The 21,060-nt window shown below is 32.1% G+C and overlaps 2 protein-coding genes across 2 annotated transcripts; both read right to left on the bottom strand.

Annotated features, from left to right (window-relative positions):
* Positions 1–5,632: 5,632 nt before the first annotated feature.
* LOC105788884 (protein DETOXIFICATION 8) lies at positions 5,633–9,539 on the bottom strand. Its single transcript, XM_012615956.2, has 7 exons — positions 9,236–9,539; positions 7,546–8,090; positions 7,375–7,461; positions 7,227–7,283; positions 6,497–6,735; positions 6,208–6,413; positions 5,633–6,115 (listed from the first exon to the last, which is right to left on the bottom strand). The coding sequence occupies exons 1-7, from the start codon at positions 9,464–9,466 to the stop codon at positions 6,056–6,058; spliced, it is 1,425 nt and encodes a 474-aa protein (XP_012471410.1). The 5' UTR covers positions 9,467–9,539; the 3' UTR covers positions 5,633–6,055.
* Positions 9,540–19,874: 10,335 nt separating this feature from the next.
* Positions 19,875–20,544, bottom strand: LOC128042360 (uncharacterized). The gene is made up of 2 exons (XM_052633230.1): positions 20,226–20,544; positions 19,875–20,125 (listed from the first exon to the last, which is right to left on the bottom strand). The coding sequence occupies exons 1-2, from the start codon at positions 20,500–20,502 to the stop codon at positions 20,007–20,009; spliced, it is 396 nt and encodes a 131-aa protein (XP_052489190.1). The 5' UTR covers positions 20,503–20,544; the 3' UTR covers positions 19,875–20,006.
* Positions 20,545–21,060: the final 516 nt, after the last annotated feature.

Below are 21,060 nucleotides of genomic sequence, written 5' to 3'. Positions count from 1 at the left end.
GCAAACTTGTTCTTTTCAACAACCCACTTCCAAGGTGGGTTAAAGTAAATTTATTGAGTCCAATGCCTTAGCTTGCCATCCTATGTTGATTGATATTCAGCTCACATGCATGTGTCACTCATACTGGCTTTGAACATTGAACAAGTTAGTGTACCAAGCTACAATAATTGTAACACAAATTATGAAATTTTCAAAATGCAGCAACATAAAGTAAAGTTATGTCAAATTGGTACCTAATTGCTCAAAAATTATAATCTTGATTTATTTGTGCCAAAATTGTCAATATGTACTAAAAAACATAATTAGCTACCAAAATACTCGGGATTTGCATAAATTCTAAGTAAAAAGGTGCTCTAAAAATCTATATAATTTAGAGTTATCAATGAATAAGTAATTGTTCCAATGATAGAAAAAAGTGTCTTATTGTTAGGCCCGAAAATAGCAAGAGGAGGTGAATTGATATTTTAAAATTCTTTGCAAACTTTTATAGATGACAAGAAAATAAAAGAAAAGCTTGGACACTTTGACTTATAGTGGTTCGGCCCCAATTGCCTATCTTCACTACATTGGTATACCTTAACCAAAGATTTCCCAATTCGCTATACTTGAATTGATACCTTTCAAGGACAAGGTATAAACTTTACAATCCCTATGTTTTTCAAAATGTTGAAATAGAACCTTCCCCTTAGTTTTGGTGGCTAAACTATAACCCTCTAGCTTTTACAAGGCCCAACTATAACCTTCTATAAATAACTTAAGGTTTTACAAGCACAAATAAAATATGTTAACAATGGAGACTTCTCAAAGGCGTGTGATTACAAATGTTAAGCTCTTTCAAAGAATGAAAATGAGAATGGTAAAAGGATCTAACAATAACCACATAAGAGATATGTAACACCTCTCGTCCGATCAAGTCGTTGGGACTGAGCTATGGGATTTAACAAACAACATGAGTCAAAAACTAATAAATTCTATCATTTTAATCATTCAGTACAAATTAAAACCTTTCTCGAGCTTACGTGAGCTCTAAAATTTACTTGAGATCGAACAATGACCAAATTGCAAAGTTTTAAAAATTCAGGGTTGACGTCGTGACATCGCCAAAACAGTATGTCATGTCTCGACGTCGAACCACTTGTTGTCAGAACATCACAAATTGTTGGCCAACATTGCGACGATGGGAAATCAACGTTGGAGCAAGGAACTTGTTTTTGGTGCAAAATAATTCATTTGACACCAGTCACTTGGCCATCTAAACAGCTAACCATTTAGTGCAAAAATGCCTAACATAACCTTTACAAAACATATCATTTAAACATTTTCCCAACAACCTAAACCAGTATGTCTTAATTGGCATCAAATCATTTCAAGTCAACTTATACAATTTCAAGTCAATCAACCATCATTCTTACATGCTTTTAAATTATTCGACTACAACATTGTACCAACAATTGAACTAGGCTACCATTAAATTCATAAACTAACTCACAATGCACAGATATACCATAAGCATTATTTATCAACAAGCCATAATCTTGTCTCATATCATTAATGTTGTTTATAACAACATTTCCATCAAAAGTACCAATTCAACTAGATAATACCACTATGTAAATCACACACATATATACATACACAAAGATCCAAACTAACATTTCAAAATACCTAAGTACATGTCACATAACCCAACATAAACAATCAAAAGACTATCGAATCAAAAGCTAGATAGTGTGAGCTCTAAGGCGATTCGATTGACGTGTTTTGCAAGTTGAAAAACTACAAAAGGAAACAACAACAAAGTAAGTATTTCAAAATACTTAGTAAGTTCATAGGCATAAAATAACAACTTACCTCACTTTACACATAAATACAATAAGTAATTTAACTTAACAAATAGGCCTAAACATGGTAACACAATTCAATAAGGTGAGTTCATTGTAAAACGTATCTTATTAAAATATAAACATTTAACATTTCAATTCAGTATTATTCACACGAAGTCATCAATCCAATACCATTTCCAATATTTATTCTACGTTCAACTATTTATATATATAAAAGCATCATATCATATCATTTTCATTTCTCAACTTTCATATACTAATTAACCCGATAAAATTTAGTAAACAAATTCGATACACGAGTACTAAACCATACCAGAAAGCACCATAATAGAGAGCATAAAAGTGCTAATCAAAGAGCACCGAAGTGCTAAACAGAGAGCACAGATTTACTAATCAAAGAGCATCAAAGTGCTGAATAGAGAGCACATAAGTGCTAATCAAAGAGCACCAAAGTGTTGAACAGTTAATAGAGCAACCAATAATTTAATTTCATTACAAGTTCAACTCTCATTTATCGATCTCTGTATCATCAATTCATTAATCAAGTTATCATTTCATACAAAGCATAGCATGATTCATTTCAATTCCAAGACAACTTCATAGTTTCACCAAGTTACACTATTTTCAATTTAGTCCTCTGTATCGATAATATATATTAAATTCATGCCAATACGATTTGAACAGTCATACTCAACTATTAATTCATTAAATATCTTAAATTGCAATTCATCATATTCAATTTATTAGTCATGTTATCATTTCCTTGCAATTTAGTCCATATCTCTCATTTTGTATCAAATTGCAAACATTTCAAATTACGACAAAATCAACAATTAACAAGTCGTCAAGGACTAATCCACTAATTTTCTTTTTTTACAATTATCTATGATTTGGTCCCCAAATCCCTATCATGCGATGGTCGAAAAGCTTGAAATAAGAAAAATGGATTCTCAAGTTTTCTTCTTTGTATTTTTAATGCAGAAGACAAAATAAAAAGATGATAGTTTTTGTTTATTATTTCATTAACATATAAAAAAAATTTAATTAAGAATTTTAACATTATTTTAAGAAAACCTACCACCAACCGTCCACTACACTTAAAATGGTCTGATCATCACTTTTGACTTTGTTTTAATTACTATCTAAGTCCTTTAGAAATTAAAAATCTATAGCGGTTAAAATTTACTATTTAGTCCTTGTACCATAATTAACCACTAATTTGGTGAAATTACCTATCCAAAATTCAATTCATCTATATAATAACTCTGTAAATATTTAATAAAAATATCTACAAACTCAATTTACAGAAAGGTCCTGATACCTCATTTTTCAACACCATTGACTTTAGGGTTGAAACATTTATACCTTAACTAACTATCCAATTAACAAATTCATCAAACCAAAATTTAATATAATATTATAATTGACTCATAAATATTAACTAATAATATTTACGGGCTCAATCATCAGAGAATGAGGCTCTGAAACCATCATTTCTGACACCACTGAAAAACAGATTATTACAAGATATATATACTAGATAAAATGAAGAAATAAAGAATTGGATGTTCATCTTTTGTGTCTTGATGTGTTTTTTACTTGTATTAATATTGAGGAATGATTTTGTGAATGTTTATTATCATTGGGGATGAATTCTAACCATTGGAAGAATTAATTTTGGGCTTAAAAGCACTTGCAGAGTTTTGGGGTGTGATACCTAACCTTTAGGGTGTGGTACCTTTCTTTAAAATTTGATTGTTGAGCCACAAGTATTGCACCCCAGCTAGAATGGTGCGGTACCTCTTGGGTAAGGTGCAGTACTTGGGTGGAAGGGTGTTGTACCTCTATGCCATTTTGCACATTAACTTCTAGGTATCGTACCTTTTGGCCAAGGTGTTGTACCTAACCTGAAAACACTTAAAAAATTCTTAAAAATTATGTTTCAACTTTTAAAATTGTTTTGAAAATGTTTGATAAAATTTTCGACCATATTTTCAGTAAATGACTTAAAAAATATAATATATAAAATTTATCTTAAATGTTGTTATATCAAAATCTTGGGGAATCAATGCTAACACTTATTTTCTCTACAAAATTCTTCACTGATCTAATATCTCTCATTAATAGTCTCATCTATATTTTCATTCCTCCAAATGGATGCCAATGGAGAAGAAGTGAAGATACATCTCTTTATATAGGTTGCTTTAGCACAAGCTTCCATGACAATCTTTACCACTTCAGTCTCTATAAACACCTGTTGTTCCTTAAATCATCAAGCAAAGTTGTCAAGTGTAGAACAAAAATGGTACTTGGGTATGAGAATCTGCTCTAATCGACATGCATTTGTAGGGTAAAAGTACTATGGAGGCTTCTATATTAAAAGTTGGATAGCATTTTGCCTCCTCTACTCAAGAAATTGGCAAATTAGTCCATGTTTCTTAGATCAAAGAGTAAATTGGCCCTTTTAGTTAAAATTTGGTTGGCTGATGGAATAATTAAACAGTGACATGTGGCGTGCCATATGTACCTCATGCTGACATAGAATGACCCTTTATTAACAGTAGAAATGGATGGAATTTCTAACAGAGAGATTAATTTTCTCTTTGATCTAACATACAAGAACTAATTTGCCCCTTTTTTTAGTAGAGGGAGTAAAATGCAATTAAACTCCCAGTACAAAGACCTTAATAGTATTTTTACCCCTAATTCTTCATTAGTTAACCACCACCATCCTAAATTAAAGTCTTACTCTACTTTGAGTTCAAAACATCACTAACATGTGTCAATAGTGTCAAAAGCATAAGGGTTGAAGAAAAAGAAGATAACATTTAAAAAACCTTGGCAAAAGAGGCAAGCAACATAAAAGACATAAGCCTTTGAAGAAGACCATCAATGGGCCTCTTTTAGTCCATTGTTTTTATTTGATGAAAATCTACATCACAGGCATTGGTACCCACTTAGATCAGCTCATATCAGACACTGGCAAATGGATAAGAAAGGCTTGAAAGTCATGGTAAAAGCAATCCAAGTGATGCTACTAACCAAACAAGGGAGTGACTTCCATGGTAGGGTCTAATGGTAGAACAAATGCTCAAATTATATTTTAAGTGAATTTTTCAAGTTAAGATTTTAAAATTTTAGGATGAATCTCAAAATCATGCATGAGCTTTGATCGAAAGTGTAATTTGATATCTACATAAAATTTGATTGTGATTCAAATCTATATGTGAAATTTTGATTTTATTTCAATTATACACATTTAAAGAAATAAGTACATCGAGTTTTTATATGGGATAAACATAGTTCTTTGGGTACATAATATAAACATAAAATGGTACTATATCAATAATTATGTTAGTAATTTGTGAAATTTGAATCAATCCAAAATTTCATATAATTGCACAAAATCAAATTTCATAGATAACATTACACATTAAACTAAAGTTCATGTGTAATTTTAATATTTATCCTTGAATTTTTTTAGTAAGTAAAATTTGAGTTGAAGTTATTTTTGGATAAATTTTTGGAACTAGGCTGATTTTGTATCTTATAATTTTGCACTTTATGAGGTGCTCACATTCTATAAATTTACTGTTATTTTAAAGGTTGAGTAATTATATTAATAACAGAAGCAAAAGATAAACAAGGTAGAACTAACTACAGTGGAACAAACAGAATTAAGCTGAAGCGGATAGAGTTACTTTTAAATCACGCACCCATTCTAGTTAAGTCTAAAGTAGCATCTAAAGACAAAATCAATAGAGGAGTGTTCCATCCATACAATAAAATCACCCAAACACACAAATAAGCTGCCTTATTAACATCTCTAAATGTCCAACAGAAACATATGTGAAAGATAGCACCAAAGAGTCATGATTAAGCATCCTAAATTCATATGCAGAAGCATAGCTACATATGGAGAGTCTAACCCTCAACAGAATTACTTTATAAACCCGCTCAAGCTTTCAATAAAGTTGAGAAACAAAACTCTCACCAAAAAACAATATCAACATATCGAAAACCTAACCCTCAGCAATACATATATATACAGGAGATTTAATGGACATAAAAAAGTGGGACATAAAACCAGACAACACGATGGCAATTTATTGTATAAACATGGTGACTTAAAAGGTTTATAACTAAACACAAAATCCATAAGAACTAAATCAAAATGTTGGTAGCTCAACACATGACCAGTTCATGTTTCTTCAAGCTAATAATCCATTGGAAAATTTCTCTTCAAATATTCTCTCTTGTGCCTTGCTTGCCTGCAACATCCATACCAAAATTTTCACTTAGCTAAACACATTAACATTCAAATCCCAAAATTTTGATGATACTATTATATATATATATATACCTGTTTTTGCCAATTTGTGAAACCAGTAACTAAAGCTAGAAGAACCAATTGTAAAGAAGAACCGGTCAATATTCCAATCCAAAGTCCCTTTCCTCTAAGATGTAGGCTAAAGCATAGCAGAGCAGCAACTGGGATTCCAACAAGGTAGTATGCCCCAAGGTTCACGTATGCTCCAATGTGTTGCCACCCGGTTCCTCTCGCGACACCTGAAACGTGCAAGAAAAATCGAGTTATACAGCTTGATTTGTCTGAATATCACATGAATGAGGAACAATGTATAGAGACTGACCGGAAATAACTGCTAGTAAACTGTCAATGATGACGGATAGTGAAATTAAAGGAATCATTTCTCCAACGTAGTCGATAACTTCCTGTTCGTTGCTGTATAGATATCCGAAAGCATAACGGCAGCTGAAGAGGGTTATGCTAACAGTCATTGCTTCAAAAATTCCGAGTATCATCACGACATTGACTGCTACTCGAGCCGAATGTGGGTTCATTGCTCCTAGTTCATTCGAAACTCGAGTACTGCAAAACAAAAGGAGTGGCATAGTGGCACATGTAAGTCTCAATGCATATGCAATTAAGCTTTTGTCAATGGCATACACAATATAATGGTAGAAATACCATGGCAGTTCATATACTAGGTGTCGGAATGTATTTTGCCCCGTTTATTCAAAAAATAGATAAATTAATCATTGTACGTTAGATTAAAGAGCAAATTGGTATTTCTCTTAAAAATTAAATTCATTTCTATTGTTAAAAACTGGTCATTGTACATAAGCATAAAGTACACGTGGCACACCATATATCACTATATAATTATTCCTTCAGCCATATGTCAATTTTTAACAGTACAAATAGATGGAATTTTTAATAGAAATGACTAATTTATTTTTTGATTTAATGTACAGAGATTAATTTGTTTATTTTTTAAATAGAGGTGACAAAATGCAATTTAACTACTAGTACAAAATCTTCCATGTACTTTTACCGGATATAATAGATATTCGTCTAACCTTGCAGCAGCACCAACTCCATACGGTACGAAGTAGTGTAATGATGTTGTTGAAAGGCTTTACTCGGCACATAATGAGAAGAAATCAGTAAAAATCTTATTGAAAAAAATGAAAAAAACCGAGGTTTCGAATAAATTTGGTTACATACCATATAGAAAGAACCGATGTTTCGAGTTCCGAATCCGGTAAAAGGCCGGATAGAAGTACGAGAAGCTCGAATGACCACCATTCAAGACTGATCATCATAATAAAAATGAAACATATATGTACGTTCAAAAATTGATTAGTAAACAAAGAAAGAAAGCTGAAATATACATACCAACACATTACAGCAGAAGGGAGTGCAAAGCCTAAGAACTCTTTGATACTCGCGAAAACATCCCCCACAATAACAGTCCGAGTCGACTCACAACTAGCGGACCATCTCATGTAAAACCCGAGCACAATGACATTAAACCACAAGGCAAGTGTGATTGCTAATGCAGCACCTACGTAACCCAGATTGGTTTTATGTACTAGAACCCAGCAAAGTGGTACATGGAAGCATATGGTGGCACATGAACTTAAAAATAATGGGAGAATTTGGCTTTGGGACTGGAAATAACGAACCAGTGATTGAAGAATAGCATCGGCAAATAATGCAGGGATGAGCCAAATGGAGTAAATGCTGGCTACATGTGAAATTTGAGGGTCTTGACCCATAAATATTAAGAATTCGTCCATAAAAATCCAAAAGAGGGAAACTGGGAGGCAAATTGTAATGAGAGATAAGATTGAACAGTAAGTGTAGGTTCCAAGCTTTTGATATTGTCCGGCTCCATAAGCCTGACCACCTAGTGTTTCCAATGCACCAGCCATTCCAAACTGTTTCCAACGAAAATTATATAGTGTTAGCCATCGATTTACATTGAGACCTTGAAAATTATGAACAGAATTGAAAATATTTTATCTAATTCACTTAAATAAAAACCAGATTCAATTGGATCCGATCATGAAAGTAAAAATAATAAAAATCCCGTGCTAGTGATTTGAAAACTTGAACTAAGCTAAATTAAGTCACTTTGGCCTTTGTAACTTGTGGAATTAAAATGCTATTATATGTCCTTTTTTTAGGCTTTATTCATAAACTAGCCCATAAACTATAGCACTTTTAAATAGTTCCTTAAAAATATTTTTATTAAAATGACATTTAAATTATTAATTTTGTTCCATTTTACTAAAAACAATAGTACACATCACCCATTCTTATTAGACATATAACTTTTGAGTAAAATAAGATAAAATAGTAATCTAAATAAAATTTCAGAAAAAAGAAAAACCTTTAAAGGCCAATATGAAAATTTAGAGCTCAATTTACGAAGAAAGCATCTTTTCTAATACTTGAAGAGATTTTTTTTTAACTAAACCTTTAACTTTACCTTTTAATGGTAAAAATAAATCAAGGTTATTGTATTAAAATTTTAAATTAATTTATTTTAAAAATAAATTAATTAATTTTATACATTAAATTAAAAATAAATTAACTCTTCAATTAAAATTTTCATTTTATTTCAACATATAAAATTAATACAATAAATATTAATTTATGTATGTTAGAATAAAGTATACATGACTCGTCATCTATAATATGATAGTCAAAATTTTTATTTTATTTTCAAATATTTGATGTTAACCCTAAACTAAATCCAGTCCAAACTAAATCTATCATATTACCAACTCATTTCCTCATTCAGAAAATTTATTATATTTTAACGTATACTTTGTCAGTGTAGTACTTTCCCAAGCCAAACGAGACGGATAAATTACATATTTGATCCTTCATAAAATTTATAATTTAATTCAAGCTCTTTTAACCTCACCTCAGCCTTTCAATATAAATTTTCTTACTTTGTCTCAAATCCTTCGTTTAGTTTATGGTTTAAAAACAGTTTCAAAAATATATATATAAAAAAACTGAAGTAGAACAAAAAAGAAAAGCAAGAAAAGGAGAAAAGAAGAAGGATTATTACAAGTAAACTGAAGCCAGTGACATTGGTGAAAGAAGTGGCAATAGCAACCCCAGAAAGAGCAAGCTCACCAACATGACCAACTATCATCAACGATATCACCTGTAATAGATACTGTGATACCGATACAGCCACCATCGGTGCCGCCATGTAACTCACCTTCTTCAGCTCCTTCACGAACACCGTCGTCCCCCATGTTTTCCGATCATCTCCCTGTAACAGTGCCTTGTCCATTTTTATGGCAACTTTCCTTTTCTTGTTTAGCAAAAAATGTTTCTCACTTTTCTCCACGGCACAGACTGATATTTATTACAATAGTAATGTTGCTGCTTCCGCTGCTACGTCCACGGCAGCAGATGATAAGGTTTTGTCGGTATTAATGGTAAATAAATTAAATCACGTGGACATTTTAGTTAGCGTACACCTTGGAGTCTCTTATACGCTTCGCCGAGTATTTCCACCTAATCATTCAAATCAATTATTTGACTACTGTCTCAAACGCTTCGCCGAGTATTCTACATCTTAAAAAATAATGAATTGAGAGGAAAAATAAAATAAAATGATCTTTTTCTTTTTCTTTAAATGAATGTCCTACTTATTTATTAAACATAAAAAGAATGAAAAAAAAAATCTTTGCGGATAGTTTTTTTAATATTATAGTAAATGATGTTTTTGTTTTTATTTAATAAGCTTATTACGCTTAAATTTTTGTTTATATAATTATTTTATTATTTGTTTATGGTTGGATCTAATAAGGCGGAGCGGACAGTGGAGATAATCGGTTTTATCTAGTTGGATACAAGTCATAGAGCCATCATAGATGATGTTTGGAAGTGGTAAGATTAGAAGCAAAAGAGAAGGTTTGGAGGAGAAAAGCAAGGAGTTTCTATTTTTTGTCGGAGTTAGTTGTAGTCTTGAGAGATCACGTGTCGAGTCCTTATTAGTGGGTTAAGGATAAGTGGCCAAGTGATCTGTCACTATAGGCTTAGGTAGAGTGATAATTGAATATGCTATTAATAACTTCATATGGGACGCAATAGTTAAAATTAGATGACTGTTAGTGAGCAAGATTCACACGAATGTTAAATCGAAATATACTTTTGAAGAGTAAATGAGACACTCGTGAGTGTCATAGTGAAGAATATATCCAAAAAATGTACTAGAAAGATTAGCTTTGGAAGTTAAAAGTATTGACGTTATTTGAATTAATGTGAAAGTCGAGTGACATTGGTTTAATCAAAAGCTTTATAATAGCATAGAAAATTATATATTAAAAATTTTAAAGGTTTTAAAATGTATTAATTATTTTATTTAACAGCAGATAATTTTAATTAATTAATAGTTTACGAAAATGATATGCTGTCAAATATATCAAATATTTTATTAAGAATAGAGATGGTTAAATTTTGAAACTGAATTTGATGAAAAAAAGGTAATGTAGGTGAAGACAAATATATTAAATATTTGTGGATGAATGAATAATTGATAACATACCAAAATTAATTTTCTCGTGATGTAGTGTCCTTCTGAAATTGGATGAGTGGTGTTTAGCGCCGGATATATAATAGTTTGATGGCGACATTTCTAATTTTTATGCACCATAAAGAAAGAGGTTGTTTATGCCTATATAATTTCTTTTTAAAAGAATTAGTATTTATATTTGATTTTTCTTAAATAAAAGGTCAAAATTTTGTATTGGATAATGTATTTTGTATAAGTTTTAGATTTAATATTTATATTTAATTTAAAAAATTAATTCCTGTAGTTTTCATTTCTTGAATATTTAGTTTTAACCGAATAATAATTATTAAGTTTGTTTGGTTAAACTCTAGTATTATGTGTAAAGTTAGAGATTTAGTCCATGTTCTCTAACTGGATCATTTTTAGTCGTTATATTTTTGTCTTTCAAATTTTAATCTTAATGCAAACAATAATTGTTAAATCTATTAACTATTTTTTATTAACATGTGGAGATAATGTTCTACATGACACATGTGCAAACACATCAAATTCTAAAAATAACATAACTCAATGAATTAAATAGTTGTTATTTAATTTGGACTAAAATTTTAAAAATCTGAATTACAAATATTGAAAATATCTAAATTAAAATACATGTACTTACTACAAAATCTACCTAAATAAAATCTAAATATTTGAGATGAAGGAATTCAACATTTAACATGTGACGCTAATAGTGCTACAATGACGCTAACATTTGAAAATTACAAATAAAATATATATTAAAAATTCAAACAATAAAAATAAAATAGGTATATGATGTTTCATAAAAATATAAAAAAAGTAAAAAACTAATTCTTTTTATAATTTCCAAAATGCTCTATAGAAAACATATTTTATAAAATAAAAATTATAAAAATAAACTGTTTTCAGAAATAAAAATTATTTAAATTATGAAAATATTCATTAATTTACATGATTTTATATAAAATATAATATTTGCATAAAATGTTTTTATAAAAGTTATAATTTCTTTATGATTTTTAATAATTTTATCTTAAATACTAAAAATATATATTAACTCATGTATAATTATCACAGGCTACATTTTAGTATTCTGACGACAAAATTATACAGTTTTATTTAAGAATCACATGTTATATGTATAAATATCATAAAACAATTGCAAGAAATGTTATTATTAGAATGGTTATGATAACTTTTAATTCTTTAATTGTATTTGTGTAATTATATCTTGAAAATAATAAAATTTTAAAAGTTATTATAATTAATTATTTCGCATAACTCTTCTAAAGCATTACAGAGGTGTATCAATTATATCCGATTTAGTGAGATTCACTAATTACAATAACTATTCCAGACATATAACATGTGTGTAATTATATGTAAATACCCAAAATCAAGTTATTTTTCTAAACATATAGTATTTTGAAAGCAAATATTATGATCTCTATGCTGCTTTTTTACTTATTTATGATCATGAAGGACATGGATTTGTACGCTTAAGCCTATAATATCTTTTATTTTAGAGATTAATTATGGGTAGTTTAAGAATTGCATCAAAAATTTTAGACATCATGATGCTATTTTAATTTAATAAATCTCAACGTTATATATACATGAATTTTGATTTAATATATATTACAAAAAATTAATTTTAATTTAATGTAATTATATAATTTGTTTTTTATTCAACTGTACATATAAAATATTGATTTAATTTCGCCAATAAGACTTTGGTTTAGTAGTAATATTGAATCATCAGGATGTTTTTCATTCCAACTATATGTTCGTTTTATTTAGATTTATTTGAGTTTAAACCACACTATACGTGTGTGCTCTTTCGAGATATATTTCAAGTAACAATATAATCTCATGATCTTACATTGTAATAATTAATTTTAAGTAAATATAATTTTTATTTATGCAATAAATAAATATAAAATAATACAATTCCAATAATGGAATTATAATGAATTGCCAAAAGTTAAATCAAAATCAAAACTTTATATATAAAAAATTACAATAAATTAAAATTCATATATTATATAATATATTTTGTACAAATTTAGACTTGTCCAACAAATGCATTATGCATATTGAGTATGCCACGTATTTCAGTCAATTTGAAACATAATTTCTCAGTTAAACTTTATTTATTTGTTTCAATTGAACTCTGATTAATCTAGATTATTTTTTTATTATTTGACCTACGAATTTAGCCTACAAATAGGCTATTTTACAACCTTAGAAAAGACACCCATTAAAGATTAAAACTTAAAACACTTTTGGAGAATTTTGTATTTACGTTTTGAGTGTTCTTTGTTTTCGAGTTTCGGGGTTAATTTTTATCTCCATCTTTTGTACTTTTCGTTCTTTTGCTATTATATTAAAATTATTTTTACATATGATTTTTTATCCTCTTTAGAGGAGTTTTTTCACATTAAATTTATGTATTCAATTTCTCAATTTCTTCCGTCACCTTTTACTTGTTCGTTACTTAATCAAGTGATCCCAACACTACATAAACATACTTTATTGTGAAAATTTTATTTACCCTTTAATTTAATTCAATAATCGGGAAATATATATTTTGGTTGATTTTTGTTAGGTGGGAAAACCTATGTATTCAAAATTTTTCAACTGTCGGTAGCCTTCAACTACAATAATAACCTAAAGTTCTGAAAATTCTTAAAGAAATTAAACCATCTATCGGAAGGTTTTAATATTCCTAATTAATTATTATATTTATATGTCATCTGAATATATTTAGGCAAGTATTAAACGTGAGGCTTAAAGTTTAAACTTAAAACTTCAAAAAAATTCTTAGTCTTGTCAATTATATTTTACAGTTTTCTAAAATGATACATTTAAATATATTTTATGTAAATTTTATTGAGTTTAATGTTAATGAATAAAATGCTTATTCTGTTACAAGTGTTTTATCATTTTTACATTGAGGTTTGAATTTTTTATTTAAATTGGGCTTTAAATTTAATAAATGTTCTTGTATTGGATCTTGAACTGTTCTTTTTATCTAAGTTAGACCCTAAACTTGATAATTGTTCTCATATTAGGTCTTAAATCTTTTTTTCCAAGTTAGTCATTAAAAACTCTAAAGTTTAAGTCAAAATGTGAGAATAATTGTCAAGTTTACTCAAATACTGGACGATTACTAAGTTTAAGAACTAATTTAGACAAAAAATTCAAGACCCAATATTAGAACAGTTATCTAATCCAAGCCATAATACTGAAAACAATTATCATATCTAGAGTCTAACTTAGATAAAAAATATACAAACCCTAAATATAAAATTAGTTACTAAATTTAAACCCCAAATAGTAGTTTAATTTTTTATGCTTTATAAAAACGTTTACAGAATTAAACTTTTCCAACAATATTAATTTTAATATTTAAATTTGGCTTTTTTCTGAAATGTATAACATTTCTTATTATTACACCTAAAATTTAACCTTTTAGTTGTCCTAAAATATTAATTTTAAACATAAATAAATAAATAGCTTGACACTCTTGTGGTTAGAACGATTGACGTACACAACCAATGTTTTCTAATTTTCTCTACTATAATTATCGTGGCAGAGTCTTTCTGACAGGAATTGTGCCTTTTATCGAGGCTCCAACTACACACTTATAATAAAATATTAAAAATAGTGGGTTAAATTATTATTTTTGCTTGAAATTAATAATTGTTCTCACTTTATTTTTTTGTATAAATGACTTAATTTTTAAAATTATTTTCACATTAAAACCTGAATTTTTATCAAATTAATTTTTGATATTTCTTTATCAAATTAATTTTGATATTTCTTTAAAACCCTAAAGTTAAGAGATATTTAATAGAAGTATAATTATTAAATTTAGAGATTAATTTAAAAAAACTAAATTCTCAATATGACAAAAGTTACCTAATTTAACCAAAAATCTTATAATTAGACAAATAAAACATTACCTTCTTTAGTTTTGAATTATTTGAGAATTTAAGTTACTGTCTCATTAAATAATTTGTTTTATCATGGGTTGTATTTTATATTGTAATTGATGGAATCCATGGTATAAAAATAGAAAATAATTTATTGATTCACAAGCTGTCAATTTGAAGAAATAAATTCAAAGAGAAAGACAGCAGGATACTCGGCGTAAAGCTGTGTGGGCGTAGTGGGCACACTTAAAATGTGCGTTGGTGGCATTAATTGATAAGATAAGACTGAATGAATTGCCTAATAGGACGTCATTGCCTTTGCCTTTGGGAGTTGGGACCTTAAATTTTTGTATTATTACTCTCTTTTATAAAGTCGACATCTGAAGCAGTTTTAAAATTTATAATCAACATTTACCAACATGTTTAAATTTTTTATGTTTAGTTTTCTGCCGTTCTTGGCACGGTTTTGGTCTGCCGTCTGGCACGGGAATCTTTTTTATTTACGTCACTTTTAGGGTTTTGTCTTCTTTATTGGATTTTGTCTTCTTGTTAGTTAGCGCTGGATTGTGGAAGTACAATGGAAGATGCGATGGCAAATCTGAAACTATTGGATGATGAGGAAGAAGTGATTCATGAAGTTACAGGAGAGGAGAGTTCTATCTTTCAGTTTTGCTTGGTGGGTAGGTGCCTTACAGACAGTGTGGTCCATTTTCCGTCTTTGCACAATACTATGGCGGATCTTTGGCATCCAATCGGAGGGATCTGTATTACGGAGGTGGGGGAGAAGAGGTATCTGTTTCAATTTTTAATGTGATTGATTTTGATAGGGTTAAAACAGAATCCGTGGTTTTCAACAACCATTTACTTATTCTTCAAACAATACTGGGAGGGGTAAATCCGCAAACAATGGATTTAAGATTTACTGAGTTTTGGATGCAAGTCCATGGTTTACCACCGGATCGATGAATGAATCGATGGCAAAACAGTTTGGGAATTTTGTGGGAGTACATTGAGTATGATACGACTTTTCCAACATTGGGATCTCGTGTTTTTTGCGAATAAGAGTTCGCTTAGACGTTCTCGCACCATTAAAACGGAAAAAGAAAGTTTTGATTGGAAAGTCTTTGATTGTGTATGCTAGATTCTAATATGAGAAACTCAGCTGTTTTGTTTCATTTGTGGAAGATTAGGTCATGGTGAAAGCTTTTGCCCTCTTCGATTGCAAATTAAACCTTCCAAAATAATTTTTGGTTGGGATTTATCTTTGCGTGCGGCGTCAAGACGTCGAAATACAATGGACGATAGATGGTTAAGGTCTGCAGATGGGACCTCATGTTTCAAATTTGGGTGGACACTCCAATCAAAGTAGTCTGTTATATGAGGAGAAAAGGTCGGGATGGTCTTCAGGAGTGCGATCGAGAATCAAAACACGATCCTAATCTGGTTCGGTTGGGTCCGAACGCTATGGTGGGAGTAACAGAGATCGATTGGGGTTTGATGGTGGGGATGTCCGAATGGGGAATGTTGGAGATGTGTCTGGGTCGATGGAGTTGTTTTCTAATGAGGAGGAAGACCCTATAACATTCTTGGAAGGCAAGAAAAGGCAACGTATAATGGAGAGCTCGAGGTTGCCATGGAGACTATTGGTGGATCAAGACATGGGAGACCGCGAACTGTTAAGAGGCTCAGGAATAAGTTAAGAGCCATAAATCCCCAGATTTTGTTTCTTATGGAAACAAAATTAGATCCGCAAAGGATGGAAAGGGTACGGATGAAGTGTGGCTTTGAAAACAGAATCGATGTTTGGGCTACTGGTACTAAAGGGGGACTATCGCTGGGGTGGAAAAGAAACGATCTGGTGCAACTCAGAAGTTTTTCCTCGTTCCATATTGATGTTGATATAAATAATGTTGAAGGTGGTGATATTTGGAGGTTTACAGGGTTCTATGGGCATCCGGATGGCAGCTATAGAAGAGAATCGTGGAGTCTACTTCGCCAACTAAGTCTTGATCAATCTACTCCTTGAGTGGTTATGGGAGATTTTAATGAAATTATGAGTTCTTTTGAAAAGAAAGGTGGGCGTTTACGATCGGATCGGCAAATGAAGGAGTTTCGTGAGGCTTTGGAGGAGTGCAATCTTAAGGATCTAGGATTTATAGGAAGATGGTTTACATGGGAACGTGGTCGTTTTGCCTCGACAAATATAAGGGAACGACTGGATCGGGGAGTTGCAACGTTAAATTGGTTGAACAGGTTCCCCGGATACAGGGTTGAACATTTAAGTCATTCTTTTTCTGATCACTGTCCCATTCTGCTTGATTCGGTGGGTATTGTAAGGACCAATGAGGCTAACCATGGAACTGATTTTCGGTTTGAAGCCAAGTGGTGTTTGGATAGTTCTTTTGAAGAGATGATCTCAAAATGGTGGGGTGAAAACTCTGGCAGTGTTCTGGATAAATTAGGTAGGTTGGGCAATCAAATACTCCGTTGGAGGAAGTTATCTGATAAGGCAGACAAGAAGAAAAGACTGGGTTTAGAAAATCGACTGTCTATGTTGTATAAACAGGATATTTCTGATGAGGTGCTGGCAGAAATTACGGAGCTTCAAATAGGACTAAATTTAGAAACGGACAAAGAAGAACTTTTTTGGGAACAACGTGCGCGGGTGAATTGGCTAAAGAATGGGGACAGAAATACTACATTTTTTCATAAGGTAGCTGTGCAACATCATCTTCGAGGTAGAGTTATGAATTTACGAGATGATACTGGAAGATCAGTTAATTCGAATGAAGATTTTGTTATGATAGCCTCAAATTTTTATAGCAAATTGTTTACTGCCTCAGATGTGGAGTCGGATGATAGATTATTTGGGTTAGTTGAGGAAAGGGTAACGAAGTGTATGAATGATGAGTTGTTACAGGAGTTTGTTGAGGATGAGATCGTGCAAGCAGTAAAGCAGATGGCACCTTTGAAGGCACCTGGTGTTGACAGTTTTCATGCAGTATTTTTCCAACGATACTGGCATATTGTTGGTCCGAAAGTTTCCAAGTTCTGTTTAGCTGTTTTGAAGGGAGAGGCTGAGATTGGAGAAATAAATAAAACACGCATTGTTCTCATTCCAAAAGTTGATAAGCCAAATGATATGACTCAGTTCAGACCGATAAGTCTCTGTAATGTGATCTACAAGATTATTGCAAAAGTGCTGGTGAATCGTATGAGCAGTAAGTTGGGACAATGTATAAATGAAGCCCAGGGGGCTTTTATTCCGGGTCGCCTAATTTCTGATAACGTTTTAATTGCCTATGAAGTTCTGCACTCATTAAAGATGAAGAAACGCGGTAAAAAATGTCATTTTGCGCTCAAACTGGACATGAGTAAGGCATATGATCGTGTTGAATGGGATTTCTTGGCGGGTATAATGAAGCATTTGGGGTTTCACAATGATTGGATTGTTTTAATTATGCGTTGCGTGTGTTCTGTGACATACTCAGTTAGTATTAATGGCTACCATGGCGATTGGTTTTCCCCTTCTAGAGGCTTAAGGCAAGGAGATCCGCTTAGTCCTTATTTGTTCCTGATATGTGCAGAGGGGTTTTCAGCCCTTATAAATGATGCAAGTAATAAAGGGAGGATGGTGGGAGCAACAATTGGAAGGGAAAGATTTACAGTGAACCACCTGTTTTTTGCGGATGACTGTCTCTTATTTGGAGATGCATCTCCCGAGGGAGCAAGAATTGTCCGGGAGATTATTTGTGAATATGAAAAGGCGTCAGGTCAACGGGTGAATTTTGATAAGTCGCTCATCTATTTTGGGGCTAATGTGAACGATGAGACAAAGGCGGCTATTGTAAATCAGCTTGATGTTCGAGTGGCTTCAAACCCAGAGAAGTATTTAGGTTTGCCGATGATGGTAGGGAGGAAGAAAAAATGGGCTTTTGCAAATTATGTGGACAGATTCCGGAAACGGGTTGACGGTTGGAGTGTGCGTTATCTATCTGTGGGGGGAAAGGAGGTTTTCATAAAGTTGGTTCTGCAGGCTTTGACAACTTATGTGATGCAATGTTTCCTTTTACCAAAGGCTGTCTGTCAAAAACTTGAGGGAGTTATGAATAAATTTTGGTGGACTAATAATAAAACGTCAAAGGGGATCCATTGGGGTACTTGGGAAACTCTATGTAGACCAAAATGGTTAGGGGGAATGGGGTTCAGGGATTTGTTTCTGTTCAATAAAGCCTTGTTAGCTAAGCAGGTTTGGCGTATTTTGAATTATCCCAGTTGCCTTTTAGCTAAAGTATTTAAAGCTCGTTATTTTCCGTTTTCTGACATCTTATCAGCTAAGGTCAATTCTTACCCGTCATTTACCTGGAGAAGCATTTGCAGTGCTCGTGAAGTTATTCGGGATGGGCTGGTGTGGCGGGTGGGGAATGGAACCCGCATTAATATTTGGAATGATCCCTGGTTGCCTGGGAAGGATAATAACAGAATTCAAGGCCATGATATTATATCTAGATGGACAACGGTTGATCATCTTATTGAGGATAATACCTGGAACGCTGAGCTCATTCACAAGCTAGTTGATGATGAAACAGCGAGCAGAATCCTCTCTATCCCTATTTCGGTCAGTAGTCCAGAAGACATAAGAGTCTGGAAATTCGACGGCACGGGCGAATATACGGTCAAGAGTGGTTACAGGGCCCTTGTTACAGACTTGTTACAACATAAATCTAATTTATCCTCTGTAACCGAGGTGTACAAAAATTTTTATAAGGGACTATGGGCATTGGATATTCCTGCAAAAGTTAAAATACATGTATGGCGGTTGTTCCATAATTTGGTGCCTAGCTACGGGAATCTGGCTCGACGGACACTGTGTGAAGAAGCAGTTTGCCCACTGTGCAAGACTGAAATGGAATCTCATTCTCACCTCTTGTGGACGTGTGCTATTTTGCAGGACATTTGGGACGATTTAAAAGTGCAGATTCATCCACCTGTCGATTCACTGGAGCATAAAGAAAGTTTTGTTAGGACTTTTCTGGCGGGTGATAACAGCACAAGGAAGCTGATTGCTATTTCATTATGGAGTCTCTGGCATTGTAGGAACAAGGTGGTGCATGAAGGTGTTATTTTCTGAAAACAGGAAACTCTAGGTTTTATTCGTGGATATGTACGAGAGCTAAGTTTCCATCTGGAATTTCGATTCGTATTGGAACTGTTGTGAATGAGTTATGGAAGCCACCGAATGATGGCATCATCAAGATTAATTTTGATGCTTCGTTCTCACAGACTACAGGGTTAGCTATAACTGCAGTTTTAGCTAGGAATCATAAAGGGGAGGTAATTGGAGGGGAAACTTATCTGGTCAGTAATATGGCAGATGCTTTTGTGGCGGAGGCGCGAGCTTGTGAGCGAGCTTTAATTTTTGCACATATAATGGGACTCCGGCGGGTGGAGGTAGAAGGGGATGCACTCTCTGTAATTAAAAATGTCAGAAGTAGGGAGTTAGGTAAGTCGATTATCAGACCGATCATCTTCCATATTCATCAGTTAAGCAAGGATCTTCGAGCAGTTACCTTCAAATTTGTGCTTCGAAAAGTGAATGAGGCGGCGCATGCTTTGGCCATGGAGGGCCGGCGGACAGGGGTTGGCCGGATTTGGACTAACGACATGCCGGAGCTGGTTCAGAAAGTGGTAAGGAAGGATTGGCTTGCGTGGGAACAGGTGTCTTAAACGTTGGATGAAGTTTGGCTTTGTTATTGGAGAAGGTTCTGTTGAATCTCCATGGTTTTGTTCAAAGCTTTCGGGTTTCTCTCTTGAAGGAGCAAAGGTTTTTTTTCCTGAGAGAACCATATTGGCTGGTTTTGGGAGGAATATGAATCACTGCGGCTTTGCTTTATTTGCTTTATGTTTTCTTTTGTCTTTTCATTTCAATTTCATTGCTTTATGAGGAACAGCTGGTTTTTGTCTTGTTATGGGTGCTTTCTCGATTGTTGTGTTTTTGCAGTGATTTATAAAATCAGTCTATATTCTACTAAAAAAAATTTATAATCAACATTTAACTTTCTAATAAATTTATAAGATATAAAATTAATCATTAAATTTACTCAAACAAATATTTTAAAAATAAAAATCTAATTGCTTCTCACATCACATCACATGCAACTAAGTAATTCAATTCCAATTTTAGTTTCTATTTCATTTTTTCAAATTATTTGTGTTTATTTTATTAGTTAAAATTGTATATCAAGATTTTTATGATATTATTCATTTTAAGAAAAAGAGAAATTCAATTAATTGAAAAAATAAAACATAATAAATTAATAATGAGGTATGGTTTGATTGTTGTTTATCTCATTCTCTCATTATATGATCGGAAGTTCAATCTTCGTTCATAAAAATAAAATATAT

Source organism: Gossypium raimondii, chromosome 7, assembly GCF_025698545.1.
Source record: "Gossypium raimondii isolate GPD5lz chromosome 7, ASM2569854v1, whole genome shotgun sequence".
NCBI lineage: Eukaryota > Viridiplantae > Streptophyta > Magnoliopsida > Malvales > Malvaceae > Gossypium > Gossypium raimondii.
The sequence above is the reverse complement of the archived record's forward strand: the minus strand, read 5'-3'. Positions and strand labels throughout refer to the sequence as shown.

Bases quoted from the DNA above. Each gene is read 5' to 3' on its own strand.
- LOC128042360 (XM_052633230.1), bottom strand. From the start codon at position 20,502: ATGGTTCTCTCAGGAAAAAAAACCTTTGCTCCTTCAAGAGAGAAACCC. The intron at 20,126-20,225 runs GTAACTGCTCGA...TTTTAATTACAG, and splicing joins TTCGAAGCACAAATTTGAAG to AGAGTGCATCCCCTTCTACC.
- LOC105788884 (XM_012615956.2), bottom strand. From the start codon at position 9,466: ATGGACAAGGCACTGTTACAGGGAGATGATCGGAAAACATGGGGGACG. The intron at 8,091-9,235 runs GTAATAATCCTT...CGTTGGAAACAG, and splicing joins TCACTGGCTTCAGTTTACTT to TTTGGAATGGCTGGTGCATT. The intron at 6,414-6,496 runs GTCAGTCTCTAT...TGCACGTTTCAG, and splicing joins TTTACTAGCAGTTATTTCCG to GTGTCGCGAGAGGAACCGGG.